The sequence below is a fragment of the Fukomys damarensis genome, unplaced genomic scaffold (assembly GCF_012274545.1).
Source record: "Fukomys damarensis isolate Sample0158 unplaced genomic scaffold, DMR_v1.0_HiC HiC_scaffold_38, whole genome shotgun sequence".
Taxonomy (NCBI): domain Eukaryota; kingdom Metazoa; phylum Chordata; class Mammalia; order Rodentia; family Bathyergidae; genus Fukomys; species Fukomys damarensis.
The window spans coordinates 14,390,868-14,418,582 of record NW_022900950.1 but is presented as its reverse complement, the minus strand read 5'-3'; the positions used below and the strand labels follow the sequence as shown (position 1 = coordinate 14,418,582).

The 27,715-nt window shown below is 34.5% G+C and overlaps 1 protein-coding gene across 4 annotated transcripts in view; it reads left to right on the top strand.

The window, feature by feature from the left end:
- Positions 1-27,715, top strand: part of Spata5 (spermatogenesis associated 5) — a 296,553-nt gene that overhangs the window by 202,148 nt on the left and 66,690 nt on the right. For all 4 annotated transcript variants that reach the window (XR_777740.3, XR_004515732.1, XM_010611182.2 and 1 more), the window contains exon 15: positions 24,461-24,625. Coding sequence is in view for 2 of the 4 variants with exons in the window: in XM_010611182.2 (XP_010609484.1) it covers positions 24,461-24,625 (165 nt within the window). In the remaining 2 variants the exon portion in view is untranslated. The remainder of the gene's footprint in view (positions 1-24,460; positions 24,626-27,715) is intronic.

Below are 27,715 nucleotides of genomic sequence, written 5' to 3'. Positions count from 1 at the left end.
GTGAATAGAAGCAAAATTTTGTTGAATGCCTTTATTTGTGAACTGAATTGTCTGCAAAGAGAAGCTTTCATGAACCAAGATAGTACTGTATTTATCAGATATGTTGCCAGTGTCTGGAATTTCTTAGCATTTCATATATGTAGTTTGATTCTTCTGTATAAACTAAAGATAAACTGAGAGCAAGGTAACAAATACTTACTGTGTATATAATTTTGTATACTCTTTCTTGAACTTTACTCTCCTTTTCTAGAACTTCATATATACCTGCTTATGTAAGTACACATGTCTTTGCAACCTGACAGGAAAAAAATCATATTTGGAAAAAATCATACTCAATTTCAGACTTCTTTTTACTAAAATCAGCTGTTTAGTCCCAAATACAGATGAGATTTCTAAGACTTTATGGGTATGATAGATCAAGGAAAGAATGTCATTGAGTACCTCAATGCTCAGAAGAGTTGTCCAGGAGGCAGCTGTAGCTGGGATTGCTTTCTAGAGTATCTGTTATGGAGGCTTCTGCTCCAAAGGTGAGGTTTGGTCCTGTGGAAATCATGTTGGTGATGCCTGTGAAGGAGCTCCTGATAGCCACCTTTCTAGGTAGGAAATGAAACTTCCTTGCCAGCAAGTCTACATAATAACAATGAAGCTTTTAATGTATTGATTATTTGAGCACAAGTACGTGCTACATTATTATAATTAATCAAAAGAAATGTTTCCTTTAAAATAACCTTATTTGCAAATAGAAATCCTTAGTGTTCCAATCTAATTCAGTTCTATACTATGTATTTTCATCATTGTGTGAACATCAGGGTATACTTACGCAAACTTAAATGGAATCTGTCAGTCACTTGCTGTAACTTTCAGGGAAGAATCATAGAAAGCACAAGCTGTATATCACTGCTAGCATAACAATGTAGTTTTATGGTAAATTTTTTTTCTCTGAGTAGAAGTAAACTCTAAAATAATGATGAAAAGTATGGTAGTAAATATATAAACTAATAAAACAGTTCATAACAGTCATTTGTTATCAGTGTGATATACTTATTAACAATACCAACAAAAGTCACTGGCATTCAGAGAAGCAGATTATACACTTGCCAAAAGCATGAGACATTAGTTATACAGATATTCATTTTAACATCCTCAGTGCTTTACCACAATGGAAAGTTTAATGAGTAAAAGGAGACAGAGTACAGTAATAGTAGATCTCAGTTATAGCATGTCAGGGAAACTATAGCTATAGGTTTAAAGTCTTCTTAAAATAATTTCTTATTTCTTAAGCTGAATGTTAACTGTTTTGCTTTGCTTCTCTTCTTTCTTTCTTTCTTTCATTCATTTATTTTTTGTACCTGGAATCTAACACAGGGCCTCACACTTGCCAGGCAGGCCCTGTGCCACTGAGCTACATCCCTGTCCCTAAATACTTATCTCTTAAGATATATTTTAAGGCTATAAATAACATGTAGATATAGTTGAATATTAAAAATAAATTGATGATTTCATGCATTAAATCCAATTGAGATTGAAACAGTTAGAATTGAATCAGATATGCCTATTCTGCCTTGAAATACTCTATGTCTTAAGTCCTAAAGTTACTTTCTAATACAAATATGATCTGGCATATTATGGATCGATAATTTATTGCTTGTTTATTTGTTTGTTTGTTTGGTACTGAGGATCAAACTCAGGTCCTGGTGTTTGCAAGGCAGATGGCAGAACCACTGAGCTAAATCCCTGGCCCTGATAATTTTATTTTTCAGAGTTAGAAATTGTTGTCTCAAAGGTGGATATTTTAATGATTTCTAAACTTTGTAGAATAAACTCTGACCAGAATGTTTCAGTGAATGGTTGTGGATATCATAGCTTTTACAAATAAAACAAAACTAAACTTCAAAAAATGAAGTTAATAGTTTTTCCCAGGCCACACATTGGCTGAGAACAGACTTGTCTATGTGAACTCTATTTCTAAAATCACCACCAGCCTCCCACTGTACCACAGGGCCTCATACCCTTCCTACTTATTATTCTTCCCAAAACATTCCTCCAGTGTTCTAGATTAATTGCTGTTTTTCCTGCACCAGAGCATTCCTAATCCCTATTCCCTCTCTACCTCTAAGGATATTTGTTGCCTGAATAAATGTCTTAACTAACTTAGCATGTTAAAATAGCTAACAAGACGAAAGGTGCATTCTGATGTCAGAGAGACTCTGGGGCAAATGGCTGTTAATGCAGTCTCTTTTGTCTGAAAACATACCCCAGTTCATCTTGTTTTTCATTCTCTTATTCCTTATTTTACTCCTGAATTTCATGAAGTCATTAAAAACTGTAGATGTTTTCCCTTTTTATTTTTACCGTGTGAACTCCTTCTGAGAGCAAGTTAAAGAATGACTTTTTAAATATAAAGATACTTACAAATACAAATATTCTTTTTGAAATTTTAATAAGTATATAAACAGACATTTAAGACCCAGATTTTTATATCTCAAGACAATAAAAAACAAGATCTGTATTACAATATCATGAGATTTGACCTATGCCAAGTTTTTCTTGGATGTTTTTCCCCAATGTTAGATCTCAGTTTTTTTCTCAATATTAAATATCAACACATTACATTTTTTAATTGTCTATATGTAGATAAAGTGAATATGGAGCATAAACTCTCAAACCTTTCTACGAGGTAATCATAAAACAAAAACTTTTAAATTCTCACCTTTTGTTCTAATCCTGCTAGGAATTTATCTAAAAAATTTAGTAAGCTAAGATTGATTTATAAAAGTAATAAATATTATCTACATTAGTTGCTTTAAGGATTATTATATATGCTATATCTACGGAATAAACACATATTAAAATGGTGATAGTTAACATTAAAAGAGGTCCATGTATGATAGTAACTGGGAAGTAAAAGTAGATTACAAAAAAGTCATAAAAACAACTTTTATGTAAAACTATATGTGTTATAGTCTGGAAAATTATTTCCCAGTATGTTAATGGAGCCATTGTTTATGTGATTTTTTTTTTTTACTTTCTAATTATTAACCCACATTTTGTGAATATTGCTTATAATGTGAATTATTTTTATATTTAGAGAAAGCAGTGATGTTATTTATATTTAAAAAGAAACCAAGTGCACTATTAACTTGTAGAGCATGACTTTTATTTAAATGTATAAAGGGGAGATGATAATAAACTTTCAGTGTCAATGTCAGTTGTATCCAAATCCATCATCCTTGTGAGTTCTAAGCCACTCTTAACTCCCTAACAGCTGGAGTAAATGCCTTCTATAAAGGCTTTGGGGGCCAAATTTCTTATCAGCAACTCTTTTATCAACAGCAGTGCAGACCCAGCAGTGAAAAAGGTAGAGGAAACCAGGATGTTGACAGACCCTAGGAGAGAAGTCAGCATAATGACCCAGTGGAGTATTGGCAAAGTCTACACTTATGTGACTGTTTTAAGACTGTGTGTAGTTTTACTGATCACTTGTAATTGAGTCATGTTTTAAAATTATCTTAGTTTCAGGAAAGAAGGAACATCCCTCTTCATTCATTTAATTCAGCAATTTTATTTTTAAGTATATACATAGGAGAAATTCTCTTGGCTAAGAGTGAAATAAAAAAGGAAAACCTTTACACCGCTAGCTGAATTAATGATATGGTAAGTGTCTGTGTGGAATATATTGAAACCTGTGAGTCGTGTCCCTTTCACCCACACTAGAACCTTTACCTTGAGACACGAGTGCTTTTCCTCAGCTATTATTAAAAAAAAAAATTACATTTTAAGGTACATTTTGTAATAAAATCTGACTGTTAAAAAATGAGATGTAGTGTCCTAGTGAATAACATATATTCATCAGCACTTACCTTTTTTTTCTGTTTCTCGACATTCCTGTTTTAGTTATTGGTAGGCAGTAATCCCATTTTAGAATTGTTCACTATAAAGAGAAGGACATAATATTCAGAGATGTAGCTATGTAGGTTATCAACAGTTCCCTTTGACTTAGGATCAAACTTGAGTTGTTATCAGACTGCCTCTGCCCAGGATAGTAACAATCTGAAGTCTTGTCAGGAGCCTCAATCTGTTCAAATACTTGAGGAAGTTTATTTAAAGTATTTCATTTTAAAACACCAGAAACTACTGAAGCAAGAGTAGAGGGCAGGGTGATATATTGGAGATTTTCGTTCTAAGATTTCCTGTATAATTTCTTCTAGTAAAGATTGTTAGCCCTCTGTAGCACTCTGGTTGTCAAGAACAATAATGAATCTTACAGAAAATATAAAGGTGGAGAAATGAAACCTATGTGCTATTTAGACTGACTTGTGTGATCATGTAGTATAAGTAGGCAGCTGATACAAGAAAACAGAATTCTGCTTTATTGAACTGAAGTAAATCCCATCTCGTTATATGAAGTATTGAGAGATTTCTGTTAAAAATTGTTTTAAAAAGTTACACAGATTTTGCCTGTAAAAACAAAGTTCTCACCTTTGTCTAAGAGGTATCATCTTGATAGTAATGTTTGCTTGTTATCTTCCTTAGATTTATAAAAGCTCCTTTAAGAAAGGGGTAGTTTTACTATAGTACCAGATTAAAAATGTTATTTGATTATTTTAATAATGCGGTGATTGTTTTGCTTTATACTCACACATATACATGCATACACACACACATACACTGCTCCTATCTCCTTTTTGCTGCTGCTTTGAACATGAGAAACTTGGAAATGGAATATTTTTTACTCCTTGAAATTTATAGGATTTTATCATGAAAGGAAAGAATTGCCTCGAGTTCAGTGGAAATTGGAAGGGACAATATTATTGAGAATTGTTTTTGTATTTTAATGTCGATATGGTAAAGAAAAGGGTGTCAGCTGTGTCAAAAGTTACTTCTAAATGTATCTAAATCTGTGACAAAAATGAATAAACCACCATTCCCTATATGTCCCAACTCAGTGCAAAGTGTGGGACAATTAATTTATGTAATTTCTTTTAATATATTAATTTCTACAGAAAATTCCTGCTTTAAATATAGAAAACATAAAAGTACATATATTAATATAAAAAAGGCATTTATGTTATTTCTATCCTTAAATTTAAATATTTTTGTTACTTTTTTATTTTATTAGTACATGTGTGCAGTATATTAAGTTTACATTCATCTTAGGAAGTAGGTATATGTATATGACATAGTTTGATTATTTTTTAGTCCCTTCCCCTTCCCACCCACCTACCTCCCTTCTCGAACTCTCCTTCCCCATTTTCATTTTCAGTGCTCTAATTTTTTGTGTTTTTTATATATTCTAGATATTAGCCCTCTGTCTGAGGAATAATTGGCGAACAGTTTTTCCCATTGTAGGTTGTCTCCTCACTTCTCTGTTTCCTTTACTGTTCAAAAGCTTTTTAGTTTCATATAATCCCATTTATTGGTTCTTGCTGTTATTTCTTATGCAGTTGGAACTCTGTTAAGAAAGTCTTTGCCTACACCTATGACTTCAAATGTTTTATCTCTTGTTGTTTTCCAGTAACTTCACTGTTTCTGTTTTAATGTTTGGATCTTGGATTCATTTTTAGTTTAGTATATACTGTGAGATAGATAAAGGTCTAGCATTAATCTTCTACAAATAGATGGTCAATTTTCCCAGCACCAATTGTTGAATACGGTGTCTTTCCTCAGCGTGTTCTTGGTCTCCCTATCAAAAATCAAATGGCTGAATGTGTCTGGGGGTGTTTCTATGTCCTCTATTGTGTTTCATTGATCACATGTCTGTTTTTGTGCAATATCATGCTGGTTTTGGGGGGTTCTGTTTTTTGTTTTGTTTTATTTTTTCTTCACTATTGCTTTATAGTATAACTTCAGTTTTCTTTTGTTGAACTGGATGGCTCTTGCTACTCTGGGTCTCTTCTGGTTTCATATGCATTTTAAGGTTATTTTCTCTTGTTTTGTGAGGAGTGCTGTTGGTATTTTGCTTGGGATTGCATTGAAACTATGTGCTGATTTTAGTAGTGTAGCCATTTGACAGTGTTCATTCCGCCTACCCAGGAACAGGGGACTTCTTTTCATTTTCTGACATTCTCTTCAGTCTCCTTTTTCTGAGTACTGTAGTGTTTGTTTGTTTGTTTATTGGTTTTTCTTGAGACAGGGTCTCACTATGTGGTTGAGACTGACCTGGAACTCACTTTGTAACCCAGGCTGGTCTCGAACTCACAGTGATCCACCTGCCTCAGCCTCCTGAGTGCTGGGATTACAGGCATGCACCACCACGCCTGGCTGAGTACTGTAGTTTTTGTAAAGGTCTTTCATTTCCTTGGTTAGGTTAATTCTTAGATATTTAGTTTTTCTTGATGCCATTGTGAATGATATTTTCTTAATTTCTATCTCATTGAGTTTATTATTCATATACATGAATGCTTTTGATGTTGTATCTTGCTACATTGCTGAAATTGGTAATTCTAAGAGTTTTTGGTAGAGTTCTTTAGAATATCGTGTCATCTGCAAATTATGATAGTTTGACTTATTCATTTCCAGTATGTATTCCCTCTCTTTCTTTTGCCTGATTACTCTGGCTAATGTTTCAAACACTGTGTTGAAAGGAAGTTGTGATAGTAGGCATTCTTATTGTTAGGAATTATATCTAGATTTCCCCCCAAAGTCTCAGGTAGTCACCAATGGGGCTTTTCAGAAAGGTGGCTAGATCTAGGGTGTGTGATGCTGGGACCAAGAATGCAGTGGTAGGAGTACCGGTGGGTAGCTTGGATAAGATATTAGAGATAGAAAGTTCCTCGTGCCTTGTCGTTTGTTTTGTCCTTGTTGTTTGCCTTGTTGCTTTCTGCCTTCCATGAACAGTTTCTTCTTTGTAATGCCTGTCTGCCATGCCATCCTGTGTCTTGGAGCAAGCCAACTATAACTGAAACCTCTACAGACTGGGAGCTAAATGAATCCTTCCTCCTTTAACTTTGGGTGTTGGGTATTTTGTCACAGCAGTAAGAAAAGTGATTATGATACTTACCTTGTTCCTGATCTTAGAGGGAAAGCTCCCAGTTTTTCCCACTTAATACGATGTTGGTCATTGGTTTGTCAAAAGCATTTATCAGATACAAGTAAGGTCTTTCTATCCCTACTTTCTTCAAAGTTTTTATCATGAAGGGGAGTTGGTTTTGGCAAAGCCTTTTCTGTATCTATCAATATTATCACGTGATTTTTTTCTCCTTTGATTCATTTATGTGGTGAATTACATTTATTGATTTGCATATATAGAACCATCCTTCCAAATCTGGGATAATCTACCTGGGGATGTATGATTCGTTTGGTGAATTATTGCTTTCTCTTCGCCAGTATCTTGTTGAAGATTTTGGTGTCTGTGTTAAGGAGATTCGCCTGTAGTTTTCCTTTTTAGTTGGATCTTTGTCTGGTTTTGGGATCGGAATGATGTTGGCTTCCAGAAATGAGTTTGGAACTACTCCTTCCCTTTCAATTTCATTGAAGAGTTTGAGGGAGTGTTGGTAATAATATACAAAGTGGGGCTGCTCTGAGTTGAATTTGATATTTATATTTAGACAGTAATTGTTCAAATTCAAGAAACTAAATTCAGTCCATTTATAGATATTTCATTATTTTAGTAAAAAGACTGATAGAATTGAGATCCATTTGTGCCACTAGTGGTGCAAGCTTCCCAATGGGACAGTCATGCATGTTCCACCAGTGGTTTAAACCAGCAGGAACATGTTGCTAACATGTTCGGAATAAGGCCATAATTCATACATATCACTGCTGGCAACTCTGATTTAAATTCCATTGTCTGATGTTAAATAGCTAACCACTGATGGTTCAAGCTGCCCCATGGAACAGTTTTTGCATGTACTATTGGTGGTTCAAGCCCCAGGAATGTGTTAAAAGTTTTCATAAAATTCAGCAGTGAAACCTTCCAATTCTGGATGTTTTTTAGTTGGTAGCTTTTTCATTAACATCTCAATTTCATTGCTTCTTACTGGATTGTTCAATATCTTTATGTCTTCCTGGTTTAGTTTGGGTAATTTTTACTAGTCTAGGAATTTGCCCATTTCTTCAAGATGTTCTAATTTCTTGGAATATAGGTTTTAATAGTACTTACTATTGTCTGGATTTTGACTGTGTCTTGTAATTTCATCTTTCTCATTTCTAAATGCATTAGTATGAGTTTTTTCTCCCTTTCTGTTGGTAAGTTTGGATAAGGGTTTATCTATTTTGTTTATTGTTTCAGAGAACCAGCTCTTTGATTTGTTGATTCTTTGTGTTTTTTTTAATAGTCTTAATTCCATTAATTTCTGCTCTGATCTTTATGATTGCCCTTAAGTAGTATGCAATATGATCCCTCCTGCTTTATTTCTGTTGGCCAGGATTGCTTTTACTATTCTGAGTAGAGATAAAAATTATGAACTATGTTGGGAATATTTATTTGAACATACCTACATATATGCTCAGTGTCAGGTAGGCAGTTTGATACACAGTTCTGCAGCTCAAAGAGAAATTTAGATTTTGTCTTGTATACTTTTCTCATTACTGAGACTAAAGGGAGGAAAGATTATTTAGTTCTCAGTTTGTAGAGATTTCAGTTCATAGTTGGCTGGCTCCAAGGCAAGGTAGCATGGCAGAGTGGCATCACAGAGGAGAAACAATTCATGGCAGGCAGAAGGCAGCAAGCAAGTTACAAGTGACCACACAGTTTCTCTTTCTGCAGGTAGTACCCACATCCAGGGTAAGGCACCCTTAATTCTATTCAAAACTATGCCAAATCAATCAGTGGACTAATTTACTAATCACATACCCTTCATATCAGCATCACATACTCTAGATCCAGCCACTTCTGAAAAAGCCCACAAGCCATAACAGACTTGTTATTTTTATTTGGGGAATTACTTTTGTATAGTGATTGAACTAAAAAGAATGAATGGAGCAGTGAATGAAAAAAAAGTAAAAAGAAGCATAAGTGTAAGCTTTTTAGCCTTTAAATTTAGGGAGAGTGAAAAGAGAGAAGTAAGCCAGACAGGGTGCCTGAATACAAATGTCTGGGGGTGAGGGAGTATAGTGTAGAGTGAGGGAAGCTAAGAGAAAAGTTTCTTTTTTTTTTTCAGCTTTAATTGAGTTTATTGGTACATTTTAGAGATACAGTACAGTTACATTCATAGTTGGGATCTTGTACCTCTACATGACAAGTCTTGGTTCTCATTTTTTCCCCTTACCTCTGCCCTCCCTTCACCCCCTCCTCCCCTCCCCATCTATAAACACTTTGTTTTCATCTTTTCATTCTCTCATATTTTTTTCTTTTCCCTTTTTACTCTTCCCCTACCCATCCCACCTTCCCTACACCTTTAGTTCCTTTCTTCCAATTTCTAAATGTCAGTAATCTTATTAGGATCTTATGCATTGTTGCAGATTATTCACACCAGCTGATGATATGATACTCTACATTGAAGATCCAAAAAACTCCACCAAAAAACTTCTAGATTTAATTGACAGATTCAGTAGAGTATCTGGATACAAGGTGAATACCCAAAAATCAATAGCCTTCTTATACACAAATAACAAACACACGGAGAGAGAAATAAGGGAAAAAAATTCCTTTTACAATAGCATCCAAAAATATGAAGTATCTAGGAATCAATCTAACAAAAGAAACAAAAGATCTCTACACTGAAAACTGCAGCACTCTGAAAAAAGAAATCGAAGAGGATATAAAAAAATGGAAAGATATCCCCTGCTCCTGGGTAGGAAGAATCAACATAGTGAAAATGGCCATACTACCAAAACTGCTATATACATTCAATGCAATGCCAATTGAAATTCCAACACTATATTTCACAGAACTAGAAAAAAAAATCCAAAAATTCATTTGGAACCATAAGAGACCTAGAATAGCAAAAGCCATTTTAGGCAACAGACACATGGCACCAGGTGTAACAATTCCCAATTTGAAACTATACTACAAAGCCACTGTGATAAAAACAGCATGGTACTGGCAAAGAAATAGGCCTGAGGATCAGTGGAACAGACTGGAAGACACAAAAACAAATGCAGATGTACTCAGCTACCTCATCTTTGACAAAGGAGCTGACCATCCTCAGTGGAGGAAAGATAGCCTCTTTAATAAATGGTGTTAGAAAAACTGGATGTCAACCTGCCACAGAGAAAAGGTTCTTAAGAGCAAAGGAATACAGCTTTTCAAATCCTGCTGAAAATTTAGACAGGACATAAACAAAATGTAGTCAGTTTGGTGGAATGATACAGATGGGTTGGAGTAAACAGAGACAGGAGTGACAAGTGAGGAACTAGAGATAACCAGAGCTTAAGCAGTTCTTTAACTATGAATAGAAAAGAAAGATTGAGCAGTAGCTAAGACAGGATGAGGTGTTAAACCCGATTTTTTAAGTGGGCAGAGGATACCTGATGGAAAACAGCAATTAGAACTCAAAGATATCATAATGAGAGAGTTACAGTGCAGAGTACCACCATGTCAGATGAGGTGGATTGTGGGAGAATGTCTCTTAGATAAGCTGAATTGTTATGTAAAGTTAGATAAAATATATAAAACATAGCAATATCAGGTCAGTTCTTAGCATTACACTGGAATTATGAAAGCCAGACAAACAATTTGCTGTTCTTGAAGGAAATCTTACTTCATAAAACAATAAAAAGCAAATAGTTACTGACCACTCTGCTCTCTCTTTTACAGTGGTCTGCTCTTACCCTGTGAAAAGTACTTTTCTTACTTGGAATTGTCCCACACTCACATTTTTCCCTACCTTTAATAAATGTAAAACCTCAATTTAAAAAAATGTTTACTGAACTGACACCAAAAAGTAGTATTGAATAATCAGAAACAAAATCCACTCATTTATTTATTTAAAATAATTAAAGTAGAACTGAGAACTTTTATATCCACAGCCCTATTAATTTTAATGCCTGAATCAGTGTTAATCCCACCCACATGAAAGATTTTTTTAAAGAATGTGGTGGATTTACAGTTACAACTTTTCAACTCTTCTTTTAATATTTACCTTCTCTCATTGCTCTACTCTTCTTTCTTTTCTTCATACAAAGAAATCACTCTCATCCCCACCCTCAGAAAAAGGCCAAAATCATAACAACCACATCTGCCAGAGCTCTGCTACTTCTGTTGCCCATCTGTTCTGGTTATATTTTCTTTCCTTCCCATTGTCCTCTATTATCCTTCTTAACCTTAAAACAAAAAAAAAGTTTGAAAAAAGTGAATCATCTCTTAGAGTAGAAGAAAAGTGGTTGTAAAAGCATCTCTCACCATAGCATTAATATGCCAACGTAAGTATTTAGTTTGGAAATCATGCCTTCCCAATGGTTTAAAAGCAGGAAGTATCTGTGTTAAAAGATCGCTCCCTGTTGCTGAAAAGGAAAGTCTCATTTTCTTAATATAGTTTTGAGCAATAAAATGAGGTCTGCATTTTGAGAGGGGATGTATTTAATGCAAAAATCCATTTTCACTGTTGATGTGTGTATGTATGTATGTATGTTAAAATCCTTTAAAGGCTTTAAACATAAACATATAATTTCTTTTTCATAAGCTAGCCTGGGCATCTTATCCAACAATTCACGTAAAACCCTTGGATCTGTCAGAAATAGCCGATAGGTTTGCACTAGGTGATTAATTGTTACGACAGTCTGGTTTTCTATTGTATTACATATAATTGTTATTTTTCTAAAGATATTATTTTATTAAGCTCCCATCTTAAAAAAAGAGAGGAAAATATACACACATAAGTTAGCACTTCTCATAAAAAGAAATCCACTTAACAAAGGCATATTTATCTTGGCTTAGATTTTTTTCTCCAACTTTTATAAAACTTTGGTATTTTCATTTACCAAGAGCTTGGTCTTGTTGTACTGTGGAATAATGGAATATAGTTTAGTTATCAAAATCTGAAGGTGAAGAATCAAATCTTAGTTTATATTCCTTCTTTAATGCTTAATATTCCTCTGACTTTGGCCATTACTTAACCTTTCAAGCTTCCATTTCCTTTCTTGTATTGGATACTCAATATCTCCTTCTGAGTGTTTCTATGAGTATTACATAAATTACTACAATAAAGCACTTACCACGTGTCTAAATATGTGGTAGGAGCTTAATAGTATCATTTTAAACATTTAAATGTTTGTTCGAAGCTCTGCCACCTTCTCATATGATTCCTGACAGTTTTACGTCGCCAGGCCTCACTGTTCTCATTCTGAATAGGCCTTTAGAAATGGGAAGTTGCACAGAAAAGTAAAAGGGAAACTGATAGACAAGAGAAAGGGAATAAGGGCAAGAGGTGTATTAGAAGGTCACAGGGAATGGATACCGCAGACCAACTCGATGTAGATGAGTGGGTCATGGAACTCCTTGGTGGAGGGCCTGAGAACTGGGATCTTGTCAGTCGCCTTCCAACCGGACTTGCCCAGTGGTGGGTTGCACAACCTATTGTGCAAGGACTCCAGTTTCAAGGTAGAACGATTTTCTTAGGAGGCACTAAATGCAATATTTTGTGAAATTACTAGGCATCTCTAATAAAATGGAAAAAAGAAATGGAAAAGTTCTTTGTGGTACTAATGCCCTGTGACTAATGCTCTTCATGTCAAATGAAAAATATATTTTCACTTTAGATACTCTGACTTACCCTCATTACCTATAAAGCTGGGAATCTGGCCTCTCTTTATAGCTTTTGCCTTAGTTTTGATTATGACTATTTGCTGAGTTGTATTTTAGTGTAAGGGTTAAATATAGACTCTGGAACAAGACAGCTAAAATTCCAATCCTGGTCCACGACTTACCCACCTGTGCAACTTTGGGAATTTACTTATACTCTTTCTACCTAGATTTTGTTATTTGTAAAGAAGGACTAATAATATTTTCTCACTCATAAAGGTCTTAAGTGTATTAAATGAGTTATTTTATTTAAAAGCTAACAATATCAAGCTTATAGTAAATGTCATCTGTAGGTATTTTTTGTTGTCATCATCCAGAATAGCTTCTCCATGATCTCTTAATCATAGCATGGGAATATTATAATAGAGAGATAAGGGTCTAGTTCTCTGAGATACAGAAGTAGAATCATATACTTTGATATATGCTACCCCTTACTTAGAACTGAAATCTCCAAAGATTCAAGTAGGATGAGGAAGAAAATGGATTAATTCATGATTAGTTTATGTAGTAAATGTATTTTACACACAGTATATTAATATAACTATGCATACATATACACTTTGTGAATGAGTATAGAAAAATAGGAAAAGGTGCTCAAATTATTTATATGAATATAATCAAAATGTTTGAAGATAGCTGTCCTAGGAGACAGTGACTTCAACAGGTGGCATTAGCTTGACATAGCTGTCAGTCTTTATCTGCCTTATACTAGATGGAGATGAATATGTGCAAAAGAAGCTAATCAGACTTGATTTCATAACTCCAGGGAGTTTGGAAAGACCATAGCCAGTGGTCCCCAGTTAAAAACAGAGTAAACACTTTGTAGAGTCCAGGTTTTCTGGGTGTGTCAGCCACTTTGATGTGAACAGGTAATGAGATGTCTTAGAAATGCAAAATAAATGAGTTCTTTTCAGTACTCATATTTGGAGTTGACTGTGTAAAATAATGATTGTTCTCCAGTGCCCAGGCACTGCAAAATACATTCCTATGGGATAACCAAATTCCCTTTCTAGTTCTCTTCAAAAGCAGTGCAACTGGACCTTTTCTAAGTTTTTTTTTTCTTTCTTTTTATTGAGGTTATTGGTACAATCTAGGTATACAATACAATTACATTCATCATTGGGATTCTGTACCTTTACATAATAGGTCTTGATTCTCATTTTTCCCCTTGTCCCTGCCCTCCCTTCACTCCCTCCTCCCCTCCCCATTTACAAACACTTTATTTCCATTTTTTCCTAAGTTTTTAAAGTTTTAGATACAAATATTGTCTGCAGAAATAAGAAAATATTGTTAATTTTTTGCTTGGTCTACTTAGAAAACACCTGAAATAAAGGAAATCAAATAGATTTCTTTCTTAAATGGATTCATTTTAAAACAGGACACCAGCATTTGAAGATAATTCTCAGTGGCCTTTTTTCTCTTGAACTTCTCATAGTGGGTTGATGTGACACATGTCTTAGAACTATACATACTTAAAAGTAAATGTTCTGCCCTGTTTTGGAAAGTATGCTTCTTCGGGGAATCCAATGCTATACTCTCTTAAACAGTATTAATACAAAATTTTTACACATACAATATGGATTAAAATTTCAGAGATTCACAGATATTCTGCTAAATTCATTCAAAAAGCTTCAGGTAGTTGAAATTCTCTGGACATAGAAGGAGATTTTAGACTGATGTATACTACAATCCATGAGCTGCCGTGCAGTCACTATGGTCCATGCTTAGTTTTCTATATAAACTCTTCATTTTAAGGGTTCCTTAAGATCACTGACACGATTCTTAGTTATATTTCTTTTTTTTTTTCAATTAAAATAGTGTTGCAATTCTGATATCTGATTACCTGCTTATTATGTGGTGTCTGTTTATTATGTGTTAATCATGTAAATTTTTGAAAGGCCATATAAATTGTAGTCTGAATCATCCAAACGAATTATTGTTAAGTGCAAGATCGTGAGTTCGATTCCTAATACCCCCCAAAAATTATTGTTTTAGATTTGAACACAAAAAAGGATTTGCCAGTAAAGCACTTCTTACAGAAAACTTATGATGTAGGCTAGACAGTTAGAAAGAATACCACTTTAGAGAGGAGAAAACTAGGTTTACAAGCAATTACACCTCACTAATTTAATTTATTGCTAGGGTGGAAGAAAGGGACTATCCAGGTTTACCCATGAGGCTTTTTCAAGCTAATTCTTTGGCTGGACTAAGCTAACAAGCTTACAAAACATGTCTGGTTCTAACCTCTCCTTAGTGAAAGGAGGTGCAAATGGGCATGAGATTCTCCAGTTTAACAAATGAGCCGTGTGGGTACATTAAAGAAATCCTAAGAAGTGTTTAATTTGACTGGACATGAGAATCCTTTAATGTACATAATTTTGTCTGAATCCGAACTTTCTGAATAAAACCTTCTGGAGGGAGATCCCACAGCAATCTAATATTTAAAGTTTACCAGGTAATGGCGTTAAAAGCCACTACCCTAAGAGATTTGGAAACTATTTTTTGTAAAGGTGAGATCATAAGTGTTTCAGGCTTTCTAAGCCACATCAGTTACCTATTCCATGTGCTCACTCTTGCTGTCTCATAGTGAGAACAGACACAGGTAATACTTTATATGACTGAGTTTGACTGAACCAGTGCAGCTTTCTTACAAGAACAGGGGCCTTGCTGATTTGGCCCAGTGGCTATAGTTCGCCAAACCTTAGAGGGACATAGTGCCTCACTGAGTTACTACTTTGTACTGTAAATCTCAGTTGTTTCTGGTTGTATTACATAATAGGTGAAAGCTACTATATTAAAATTCAGAAACTTAACAGAGCCAGAATTATGAAATAGTTAAGCATTTATTAAAGAAGTACTGACCTTATATATTAATCAAAGACAAGGCAGCAGAGACAATGAGGAAAGGTGCACTGAACACCCAAGTTCAAATGCATGTGCAACACAAGGAACTCAGAGCCAACCAGAGGAGATTTTTAAAGAAACAAAGAAAAGGACACAATAGCCCTACACTCTAGGATGTGGGGATTGATTTAAAAAAATTAACTTTCTATACCTTAATTTTTTTTTACTTTAAAGTTGGGGGTGGGGAGGCATTGCACACAGCTCTGCAACCCAGCAGACCTATATTACCTATTCAGGTTACATTGTGTAAACCTCCCATTCCGTACCTTGACATCTGATAACTTTAGCACAGAATAATGCTTAATCATGGTAGAACAGGAAAAGTGAGCTTTGAGTCAATAAGAAAATCTTTACTTGCATTGGTCATATTCATGGTATGTAGTATATGTATTATTTTAAGGTTTTAAAATGGTTTATGTAGTGGATTAAAAACTCAAGCTACCCAGAACATTTGTATTCCGAGTAACGTTTTTAAATACCACTTGGCATTTTATGTCTTATCTACTTGCTTATTTACCTGGTAGATGTCTGTTTGTAGACTCAATTATGGGTTGATGCATTTCTTTCTTTTTAAATTGAAACAAACGTATGTCCCTAAGATACCTGTAGTCCAGTGGCAATGTTGGAACATGTAAACAAATATTCTGTAACATATGCAACAAAAAAAATGGACATATGGAAGAAATTTTAAAATAAGTGTTTGTATGCAGATGTGATTTGAAGGAATAACTGGAATTTGCCTGTAGCACAGGGCATGGGGATAGGCATTATTGTCACAGAAAGAGATCATCATGTATACAGGTGCAGAGGTGTGAACAGTAATGCTATTTTTAGGCAACTGCACATTTTGGTATTGTTAGGAAAGGGCATGGAGGTGTTGAATAATATGTGGTGGTGGACAGAAATAGATACTTCCTCCCCATCATCCATCCCCAGTAAGAACTTGGAGATTTATTTTTGAATACCCTAAAATGTGAACTACATAAGGAAGTTTTCCTTCTTTCTTTACCTTATAGAAGCCCTTTTTAAAGAGTACATACTTTAGAAATACTTAGATTATTTTGCATTGCTTTCAGTTTTCCTCTAATTTTTTTAAAAGGCAGATTTGCTTTTCTATAAGACAAATTAGAATTAGTTCTAGATAAATACAGTTTTGGCTTTGTAATAAGATCCTTTTCACAGAAATGGATGAAGAATAGATCCATGTAGTAAAAGAACTTAAGAGACATTGTGTGCGTGCACACATGCCATGCACATGCTCAGTTATTTGTTCTGTTTTCACTCTTTTGTGCTCATCGGGTGCGACCATTTATTGTGGTACATTCTTCCTGAACACCTGCTGTCAAATGCCTCAAGTCTTTTCTTGCATAGTGGTATGAATTTTTACAGAACCGAGCAAGCCCAACACTAGACAGATAACCTTCAGACTGATTGATTTGTTTCTTTTAATACAAATACATGCTCAGATGTTGACATTCAGAAATCCTTTTCGAAAAAATATCTTTCAAAGAACAAAGAACAGTATAACCCCGGCACCTAAGCCTGGTACATAGTAGATACTCAGCGAATGTTTGTGGTATTTGCTCTGTTAAGCTCCAAACTAAGCATTAAAGACTCCCTCGGCTGTGGGGTGAACTAATTATCTTCAATATGAATTGAAATGTTGTTTGAAAAGCATTATCTTCAATGAAAAGTGAAGGTGTGGCCTATTATAAGATTCAGATTTTAATATTGCCAGTATTGTTCTCTTTGCAGAATAATTTCAGACCCAATTTAAAAGAGATCCTGTTGTTTCTTTATCTTGCTTTGTATGGTAGAGAAGCATTGTTAGGAGGGGAAAATGTCTTTCACTCCATTAAGGACTTTCTACAGTTTCCTATGGATTATAAAATAAAGACCAATCTCCTTGCTCTGTTACCTACCATATATAATATAATACTTGTGAGCTTTTTCATGTACCTCCATTGTCTGTCTCTAAGAATCCTCTGTCATTGTTTTCCAGACTTTTTCATGATATGTCACACATGGTGTAATAACTAGATAAAGTCACTATCTGACTGCCTAAATGCTGTGGCTTCCCTGGGCCTTTTAATACTCCTGAGAGCTGAAGGAAACAATATTTAAGGAAACCTCAAATTCATTCCCAGTGCAGGTTTGCCATACGCAATGGTCACAGTATGTACCTCTTGCCTTCCCAGAAGTGGTTTGTATATTGCTTTTCTTTCTTTCTGCATAATGTTCATTCTGCCTTTTCCCTCCATCTCAACCTGGTTAAATTTTCCTTATCAGTTAAGACTCAGCTTATTTGGATTATAGAAATATTTCTGGATTTTTAAAAAGGATATTTGAAGTTTTTTGTTTCCAATCTCAAATTTATTAATCTTGGGTCTTGGAAATTCTTACTTTCCTTTTCTAACCACTTATAATAACTTAATTATCAGTTAGATGATTACTTGCTGCACCAATAATGACTTTCTTTCATTTCTATAGTATATTGTTCATGGTTTCAGACATACTTATGTCAGAAGGATTACCGATACAAAGATGTGTGTGTAGTACAACTACCTATCAATATTACTGACTCAATTATGCTCTAAAGATCTCACCTTACTTCTTGTGAAAAAGTTACCAAGCTAAAGGTTATACTTACAAAAAAGTTCAAATGATTTGTCTAAACACACCAGCTAGTAAATGATTGGGATAAAATTTTCATCTGGTTAGGCTAGTTCTCTTGCCTTCACTTTTAATTTTTTAAGCCAAAGTTTAAAATATACTCACATATTCAGAAGACCCATAAAAGTATTCATAAAGGCAGAGACTTTCAAGCTGAGACTTGAGCCACAGGTGAAGCTTGCCTAATAGACAAAAGAGGTAAAATATCATTGTGAGCAGAGAGTAAGGGTGTCTCAATGCAGGGAAGCAGAAAGCAGGTAGTGAGTCTGGCCCACTGGGTACTTAGATGCAGTTGGAGCTACAAGATGAGAAAGGTAAAGGTGTTGCAGATAATATGGAGAGTTACAGCAAAGCATGTTTGAACCTGGGCTTTTTCCTTTGAGGTAAAAAATAAATGCAAATAGGAACTTGCAGTATTTGTGATTAGAATAATCACTTTTAACAGTAATATGAATTAAAGAAAAGGGACAAAAGAAAAATTAAGACTACAGGCAGAAAACAAGCAAGGAAGAAGGCAAGAGGTTATCTTGAGCTGACTTATCTGAGTAAACATTTATCAAGTGCTTTGTATGTGCTGTGGATGAGAATTGAATAAAACACATATGTTTCCTGCCATTACATATTGCCTACAATTTCTTGAGAAAGAGTATAAATACACAAAAAATGTATAATAAAGATAACTGAGTAGATGTGACAGTTTGAACAGATTTAAGAGGTAGCATTAACCATGCCTGTCAATCAGTTATATTTACAGGAAGCAGGATACCTAGAATAAATTCAAGGTCTCTGAAATAAATCAGAGTTGTTACCAAAGGCCCACCTCTCTCCCAGTTTTCTAGGATGATTTCCTTTATGATTGATGATTCATTGACGTGACTTTATTATCAGTGTAAAGGCTCATTGCTGCTTTTCTTTCCTAGAGGAAGATATATTCTGAACTCATGTGCACACCTTTAATGATCATTTTAAATGAATGGGAGCCAGTGTGACCTGATTTTTTTAAAAGTATCTTTTAATACTTTGGTCTGAGAAAATATTTCTATGCTAATTAAGTTAATTTCACCATTTGATAGAACACGAACCTATGAAGGCTGTGTTTTAAACTTCAGAAAAGAAGAAAAGATAGCACTATTACTATAGCATAGGATCATATAAGACTCCATGTGAAGTACCAAAAATGTCCTTTACGTAAAGGTCGGAGGAAGACTATTAGTTTTGTAAAGAACATGTTTTCAGTAATGATCATACCATGTAAGTTATGGTCATTTTACTGGGTTAAAATAGCAGGGGATACAATACGGCATTTAACAAACTGGGGACTGGAAGGCCTATTTAAAAGAGCAAATTATTTTCTAGTATGCATAAAACCTTAGGTTCTACCCATAGCACTTGGAAGGAAAAAAAAAAAAAAAAAAAGGATCATCTGCTACAGTAAGTCTTCTTCTGGGACACATCCAGGGTGAAATCCCTGGAATTATTTGTGAAGTTATGTGAGAATGTTTTTTGTATATATAATGTTTGAGGGGGAATTCTTGTCAGTGACACCTGGACCTCTCTGATTAAAGTGCTGCCTTTTGTGTGTGTGTGTTAGTTTAAACAGATAGTTTTTTTAATATGACTTTTTGTTAGTATATATTTGTCATATATATTGATCACATTCTTAATTCTTTTTCCCCCATTCCTCTCCCCTCACTTCAACCTTTCTTCTCTTCATTTATAAAATCTTTGTTTCCATTTTTTCTTCCATTCTGTTTTATTTCTTTTTCCCTTCCTTCCCTTTCCCCTATCCCTTCTCCCTTCCTTGTTCCCCTTCCTATTTGAACATGTTCTTCCTACATCTAGTATCTGTCTTCCATTATGCTCCTTACTTACCCTTTGAGTTTCTCACACAAGAGAAACAATGCGTTATTTAAAGTTGTGTATCTGAGTTATTTCATTTATGATTATGGTCTCGAGGTGTATTCACTTAGATATTACTCAAGTTTTTCCTTCTTTATGGCAGAGTAGTACTCCACTGTATATAAATACCACATTTTCTTTATCCATTCATCTTTCCATAGGCGTATGGGCTGTTTCCAATTACAAATTTTCCATTATAAATTATGCTGCTGTAAGCATGGGTATGCATGTATCAATGTGGTATGATGCTTTTAAACTCTTTCCGGAAGATACCTAGAAGGGGAAGAACTGGGTGAAGTGGAACCTCTAGTTTTAGTGTTTTAAGAATCTCCATACTGATTTCCATCGTAGTTGTATCAGTTTACACTTCCAGCAAGGGAGAACTTTTCTTTTTTCCTACAGCCTCAACAGGATTTGTTACCGGTTGATTTCTTGGTGCTAAGCCATTCTTTCTGGAGTGAAATGGAATCTCAGTGTTGTTTTAATTCGCATTTCTCAAATGACCAGTGATGCTGAGCATTTTTTTCATTTATTTATTTGCTGTTTGTACCTCATCTGAGAAATGTCTATTTCAGATGCCCTATTTTGGGTTGGTTCTTTAAATTTGGGGGTCTGATTTTTTAGAGTGATCCCTAAGTATTTGTTTAACCTGATACTGTTATGAAAAGTGTGGTTTCCCAAATTTCTCTCTCAGCGAGTTTATTATTTGTGTACATGAATACTATTGATTTTTGAGTGTTCATCTTGTATCCTGCTATGCTGCTAAATTTGCTTATTAATTCTAGGAGTCTTGATAGAGTTTTGGAGATATTCTATGAAGACTATCATGTCATTTACAAACAATGATTATTTAACTTCTTTCTATTTCTTTCTCTTGTCTAGTTGCTCAAACTAATGTTTCCAGAACTGTATTGAACAAGAGTGGTGATAGTGGGCATCCTTGTCTTATTCCAGATTTTAGAGTGAAATTTTTCAATTTTTGACCATTTAGTATGATATTGGCTGTTGGTTTGTCATAGATAGCTTTTATTAGATTGAAATAAAGACTTTCTATTCCAGTTTTCTTAGGGATTTTATTGTGAATGGATATTGGGCATTGTCAAATGCTTTTTCTGTCTCATGTGGTTTTTGTCCTTAATTCTTTTAATGTGGTATAGTACATTTATTTATTTGCATATGTTAAACCATCCATGCATCCCTCGAATGAATCCTATTTGGTCATGCTATATAATCTTTTCAATGACTTACTGCATTCCGTTTGCCAGTATTAAGGATTATTACATCTGTGTTCATTATGGAGATTGTCCTATTAGTCTCTTTTTTGTTGGATCCTTCTGTGATTTAGGTATCAGGGTAATACTTGATTCCAGGGATGAATTTAGGAGTATTGGCTCCTTTTTAATTTCATTAAAGAATTTGAGGAAGTAATGGTATTAGATCTTCTCTGAAGTTCTTATAGAATTTATTGAATCCATCAGGGCCTGGCCTTTTAGATCTTCTTATTCAGCTTTGGTAATTCATAATCTAGAAATGTGTCCATTTCATGTTTTCCAACTTATTAGAGTGCAAATTCTCAAACTGGCATTATTATCCCCATACTGGCATTATCATTTAATTGTAGGAACTGTCAAATTTCTTCTTTAATCTCATCTGTAAGCCATTGGTTGTTCAGGAGAGTGTTACTTAATTTCCATGTGTTTATGAAGCTTTTGTGCTTTCTTTTAACAATTGATTTCCAACTTCGTTGCAGTATTATCTGATAATATGCACAAGATAACTTCAATTCCTTTGCATTTACTTAAGGATGTTCTATGAGCTAGTATGTGGTCTTTTTGGAGAAAGTCCCATGTGCTGCTGAGAAAAATGTATATTCTGTTGGTGACTGTACCACTATTGATATCTACTAAGTCCATTTGTTTAAAGGTGTGGTTCAGCTCTGATATTTTTGTTGATTTTTGTCTGGTTGATCTATTTGTGTTAGTGGGGTATTGAAGTCCCCAGTACGATTGCATTAGTGCTTAACTGATTTTTCACATCCATTAATGTTTGTTTTTATATAGTTGGGTGTGCCAGTATTTGGTGCATATATACATTTATGATTGTCATCTCTTCCTGTTGGATTATTCCCTTAACAAGTACATAGTGATCTTCTTTGTCTCTTTTGAATAGTCTTAGCTTGAAATCTATTTTGTCTGCAAACAAAATAGCTGCCGCTGCTTTTTTCTGGATCCCTGTCACATGGAACATTGTTTTCCATCTTTTGACTTTCAGTCTGTGAATTTCTTTTTGAGTTAAGTGTGTTTCTTGTATGCAACTTATTGTTAGCTATTGCTTCTTTTTATATTTTTTATTTTTTGATATAGAGATCAAACTTGGGACCTTGTGCTTGTGAGGCAGGCAGCAGCACCACTGAGCTAAATCCGTGGCCCTAGATGTACCTTCTTGATCCATTCCACCAATCTGTTTGTTTTTATTACCGAATTGAGACCATTTATATTGATGCTTATAACTAATATGTATTGACTTCATCCTTGTCATATTATTTTCCTATTGTTGGTTCCCTTTTTTTCCCTTCTGTTTAATTGCTTACCTTGCCTGGTGTGTTCATTCTATTGGGATTCTTGAAATTGTCTTTTTGTAGAATATCCTTCAGAACTTTTTGGAGTGGTGGGTTTGTGGTCATGAATTTCTTCAGGTGTTCTTTATCATGGAAGTACATTATTTCTCCATTGATTTGAAAGATAATCTTGTGGAATACATCAATCTGGGTTGGAGGGTTTTGTGGTTCTTTTGTTTTTTTTTTTTTGGTTTTGGGGTGTTTTGTTATTGTTGTTGTCGTTGTTTAATACTGGGGATCAAACTTGGGACCTTGCGCTTGCCAGGCAGGCGGCAGAACCACTGAGCTAAATCCCCAGCCCGCAGATTGTTTTCTTTTGGGGCTTAAAATACTCCAAGCTGTCTTTGACTGGTTTTTTTTTTTTTTTTTTTGCATGCCTTTCTTAAGCACCTCTAGTTTTTTTAAAATCTCTTATCTACTCAGAATTCACTATATAGTTCCTTCATATGGTGTGAAGAATTCTTTGGTTAATTTCATTCCCAAGTTTATGTTTTGTGCTTTTTAATGTTTCCATAAAGTGAATTTTTGCTGCTTAGTGTATATATAAGCAGTTAATTTTTAATATTAAATTTGTATCATGTGGTCTTGCTAGACATTGTTTTATAGATTCCTTAGAATTTCTGCAGAAACAGTCATGTCTTCTGATTTTTTCACCTTCTATGTTCTGTTTTCACCATATGCCATTCTATTCTTTGGTTTGGTACGAAGTCTAGTATCTCTGTAGGAATGTTCAGTGGAAGAGATGAGTTTTTTACCTTGTTCTTGATCTTAGAAAACATTCAGTATTTCAACATGAAGCTTAATTTTAGCTGTAGGTTTTTAGTATCTTCAGTTTATCATTATTGAAGAAATTATCTTCTATTCATAGTCTGCTGAGAATCTTTTTTATCATGAGCGGATCTTGAATTCTGTCAGGTCTTTTTTCTGCACATATTTAGATGATCATATTGTTTTTATACTTTATTCTCTTAATATAGTGATGACACTATGATTAGATTTTGCATGTTAAACCAACCTTGTAGTCTTAAAATAACCCTTACTTGGTTTGGATGTTTTATCCATTTTATATGTTTTTAAATTCTATTTGCCACTATTTTTAAAGGAACTTTTTATCTATATACATGAGGGTCATTAGTCTGTAATTTTCAGTATTTCTAATATCGTTGTCAGGTTTTACAGTTAATATGCCAACTTTAAACACAACTTGAGAAGTAATTCTGTTGATATGTTCTGAAATGATTATATGTAAAATTTCAATGTTACTCTTTGGCAAAATCCAGAAGTGAAACCATTTATACTTGGAGTTTCTTGATATATTTTTTTTTTAATAAATTCAATTCAGTTTCTAAAAAAAATAAATGAACTTTTGGTTTCATTTTGTATCAGTTTTGCTAACTGTATTTTCAAGGACTTCTATCAGAGTTGCTAAATTTATTGTCATGAAATTGATCAGTCTCTTGTTATCCTATCACTATCTGTAATGATAACCCTTTGATTTCTGATGTTATTTTTAAGTCTCTTTGTCAAGTTTAGGTAGATTTATTTTGCTTAATCTTTTTTTTTTGTTTTTTTGCTTAATCTTTCCAGAAAATCCCTTTTGACTTTGTTGCTTTTCTCATATTTTCCATTTTATTGATTTTCACTCTTCTCTTCATTGTTTCCTTCCTTGTTTTTACTCTTGATAGGCTTTGATGCGGCCTGGAAGAATAGACAGAATCATCTATGTACCTTTACCAGATGCAGCAACAAGAAGAGAAATATTTAACCTGCAGTTTCACTCTATGCCAATTAGTAGTGAGGTGGACCTAGAAGAACTCATCCTCCAAACCCATACATACTCCGGAGCAGAGGTAAGATAATTCTTCTAGGAAAACTAGTGGCTGGAGATACAGCTCAATGGTAGAGTGCATGCTTACCATGTACAAGGCCTTAAGTTTAATTCTCAGCACTAGGGGGGAAAAAACTGGTAGGAAGGAAGCAATGGCTTGGGTTGTTGAGCAAAAGAAACTCATTGTAAAAAATGTTTCAAATAACTGTGTATTAAGAAATCTTAACATAGAATATTAGTAAGTTGAATTATACCTTACATGGCCTCTGTTGTATCTTAGTTGGATTTTTTTTTAATTTTATTGAGTTTATTGGTACATTTTAGGGATACAGTACAGTTGCATTCATTGTTGGGATCATGTACCTCTACATGGCAAGTCTTGATTCTCATTTTTTCCCCTTACCTCTGCCCTCCCTTCACCCCCTCCTCCCCTCCCCATCTACAAACACTTTGTTTTCATCTTTTCATTCTCTCACATTTTTTTCTTTTCCCTTTTTGTTCTTCCCCTACGCATCACACCTTCCCTACACCTTTAGCTCCTTTCTTCCAATTTCTAAATGTCAGTAATCTTATTAGAATCTTATGCATTGTGGCAGAATATTCACACCAGGGAAACTATTTGGTATTTACACATGTGTGACTTATTTATTTCACTTAGGAGTATATCTTCAATATGTATCCATTTTCCTATGAATGAATCTATTCTCTCGCTCTTTATGGCTGAGAGTCCATTTTATAGAAAAACCACAACTTCTTTATCCAGTTTCCAACGGATGGGCAAATACGCTGTTTCCAAGATTTAGCTATTACAAACTGTGCCGCTATAAACATGGGTGCACATACTTCTCTGTGATATGATTCTTTTAGTTCTCTTGGAAAGATACCCAGCAGAGGGATGGCTGGGTCAAATGGAACCTCCAGTCCAAGCTCTTTGAGGTATCTCCATATTGATTTCCATAGTGGTTGCACTAGTCTGCACTCCCACCAACAATGGAGGAGGGTTCCTTTCTCCCCGCAACCCCGCCAACATTTGTTATTGTGTGATTTCTTGATAGCAGCCATTCTTTGTGGGGTGAGGTGGAATCTTAGTGTTGTTTTCATCTGCATCTCTCGAATGACCAGTGATGTGGAACATTTTTTCATATATTTTCTTGCTGCTTTCACTTCTTTGTATGAGAAATGTCTGTTCATTTCGGATGCCCATTTTTGGATCGGGTCTTTATATTTGGGGGGACTGATTGTTTTGAGTTCTTTATATATCCTTGATAATAGTCCTTTGTCTGAGGTACAGCTGGTAAAAATTTTTTCCCACATTGTAGATTGTCTCTTAGTTCTGCTAATGGTTTCTTTTGAAGTACAGAAGCTTTTTAGTAAGATGAGATCCCAGTTGTTGATTCTTTCTGCTAGTTCCCGTGCTACTGAGGATTTGTTCATAAAGTCTTTTCCTATACCAATGTCTTCCAGAGTTCTGCCTAACTTACTTTCCAGCAAGTTTAATGTTTCTGTTTTAATATTTAGATCTTTAATCCATTTGGATTTTAATTTAGTGCATGGCGAAAGATAAGGGTCTAATTTTAATCTGTGACAGGTTGATATCCAGTTTTTCCAACACCATTTATTAAAGAGGCTATCTTTCCTCCACTGAGGATGGTGAGCTCCTTTGTCGAAGATGAGGTAGCTGAGTACATCTGCATTTGTTTTTGTGTCTTCCAGTCTGTTCCATTGATCCTCAGGCCTATTTCTTTGCCAGTACCATGCTGTTTTTATCACAGTGGCTTTGTAGTATAGTTTCAAATTGGGAATTGTTACACCTGGTGCCATGTGACTGTTGCCTATAATGGCTTTTGCTATTCTAGGTCTCTTGTGGTTCCAAATGAATTTTTGGATTCTTTTTTCTAGTTCTGTGAAATATAGTGTTGGAATTTCAATTGGCATTGCATTGAATGTATATAGCAGTTTTGGTAGTATGGCCATTTTCACTATGTTGATTCTTCCTACCCAGGAGCAGGGGATATCTTTCCATTTTTTTATATCCTCTTCGATTTCTTTTTTCAGAGTGCTGTAGTTTTCAGTGTAGAGATCTTTTGTTTCTTTTGTTAGATTGATTCCTAGATACTTCATTTTTTTGGATGCTATTGTAAAAGGAATTTTTTCCCTTATTTCTCTTTCTGTCTGTCTGTTATTTGTGTATAGAAAGGCTATTGATTTTTGGGTATTCACCTTGTATCCAGATACTTTACTGAATCTGTCAATTAAGTCTAGAAGTTTTTTGGTGGAGTTTTTTGGATCTTCAATGTAGAGTATCATATCATCAGCAAATAATGATAGTTTAACTTCTTCCTTTCCTATCTTTATTGCTTTAATTTCTTTCTCTTGTCTAATTGCTGTGGCTAATGTTTCCAGAACTATATTGAAGAGAAGTGGTGATAATGGGCATCCTTGTCTTGTTCCTGATTTTAACATGAAGGTTTTCAGTTTTTGGCCATTCAATATGATGTTGGCTGATGGTTTTTCATAGATAGCCTTTATAAAATTGAGGTGTAGACCATCTATTCCAATTTTTTGCAGGTTTTTTATCATGAATCGGTGTTGAATTTTATCAAATGCTTTTTCTGCATCTATTGAGAGGATCATATGGTTTTTATCCTTGACTTTGTTAATATAATGTATTACATTTACTGACTTTGGTATGTTGAACCACCCTTGCATCGCTGGAATAAATCCGACTTGGTCATGATGGATGATCTTCTCAATAATCCTCTGTATTCTGTTTGCTAGTATCTTATTAAGGATTTTTGCATCTATATTCATTTAGGAGATTGGTCTGTAGTTCTTTTTTGATTGTATCTTTCCCTGGTTTGGGAATCAAAGTGATACTTGCTTCCAGGAATGAATTTGGAAGTATAGCTTCCCTTTCAATTTCATTGAAAAGTTTGAAGAGTAATGGTAGTAGTTCTTCTCTAAATGTCTTGTAAAATTCAGCAGTGAATCCATCAGGGCCTGGGCTTTTCTTTGTTGGTAAGTTTTTAATTACATTTTCAATTTCACTGATTGTGATTGGGGTGTTTAAAATGTTTTTATCTTCTTCGTTCAACTTTGGTAATTCATAAGT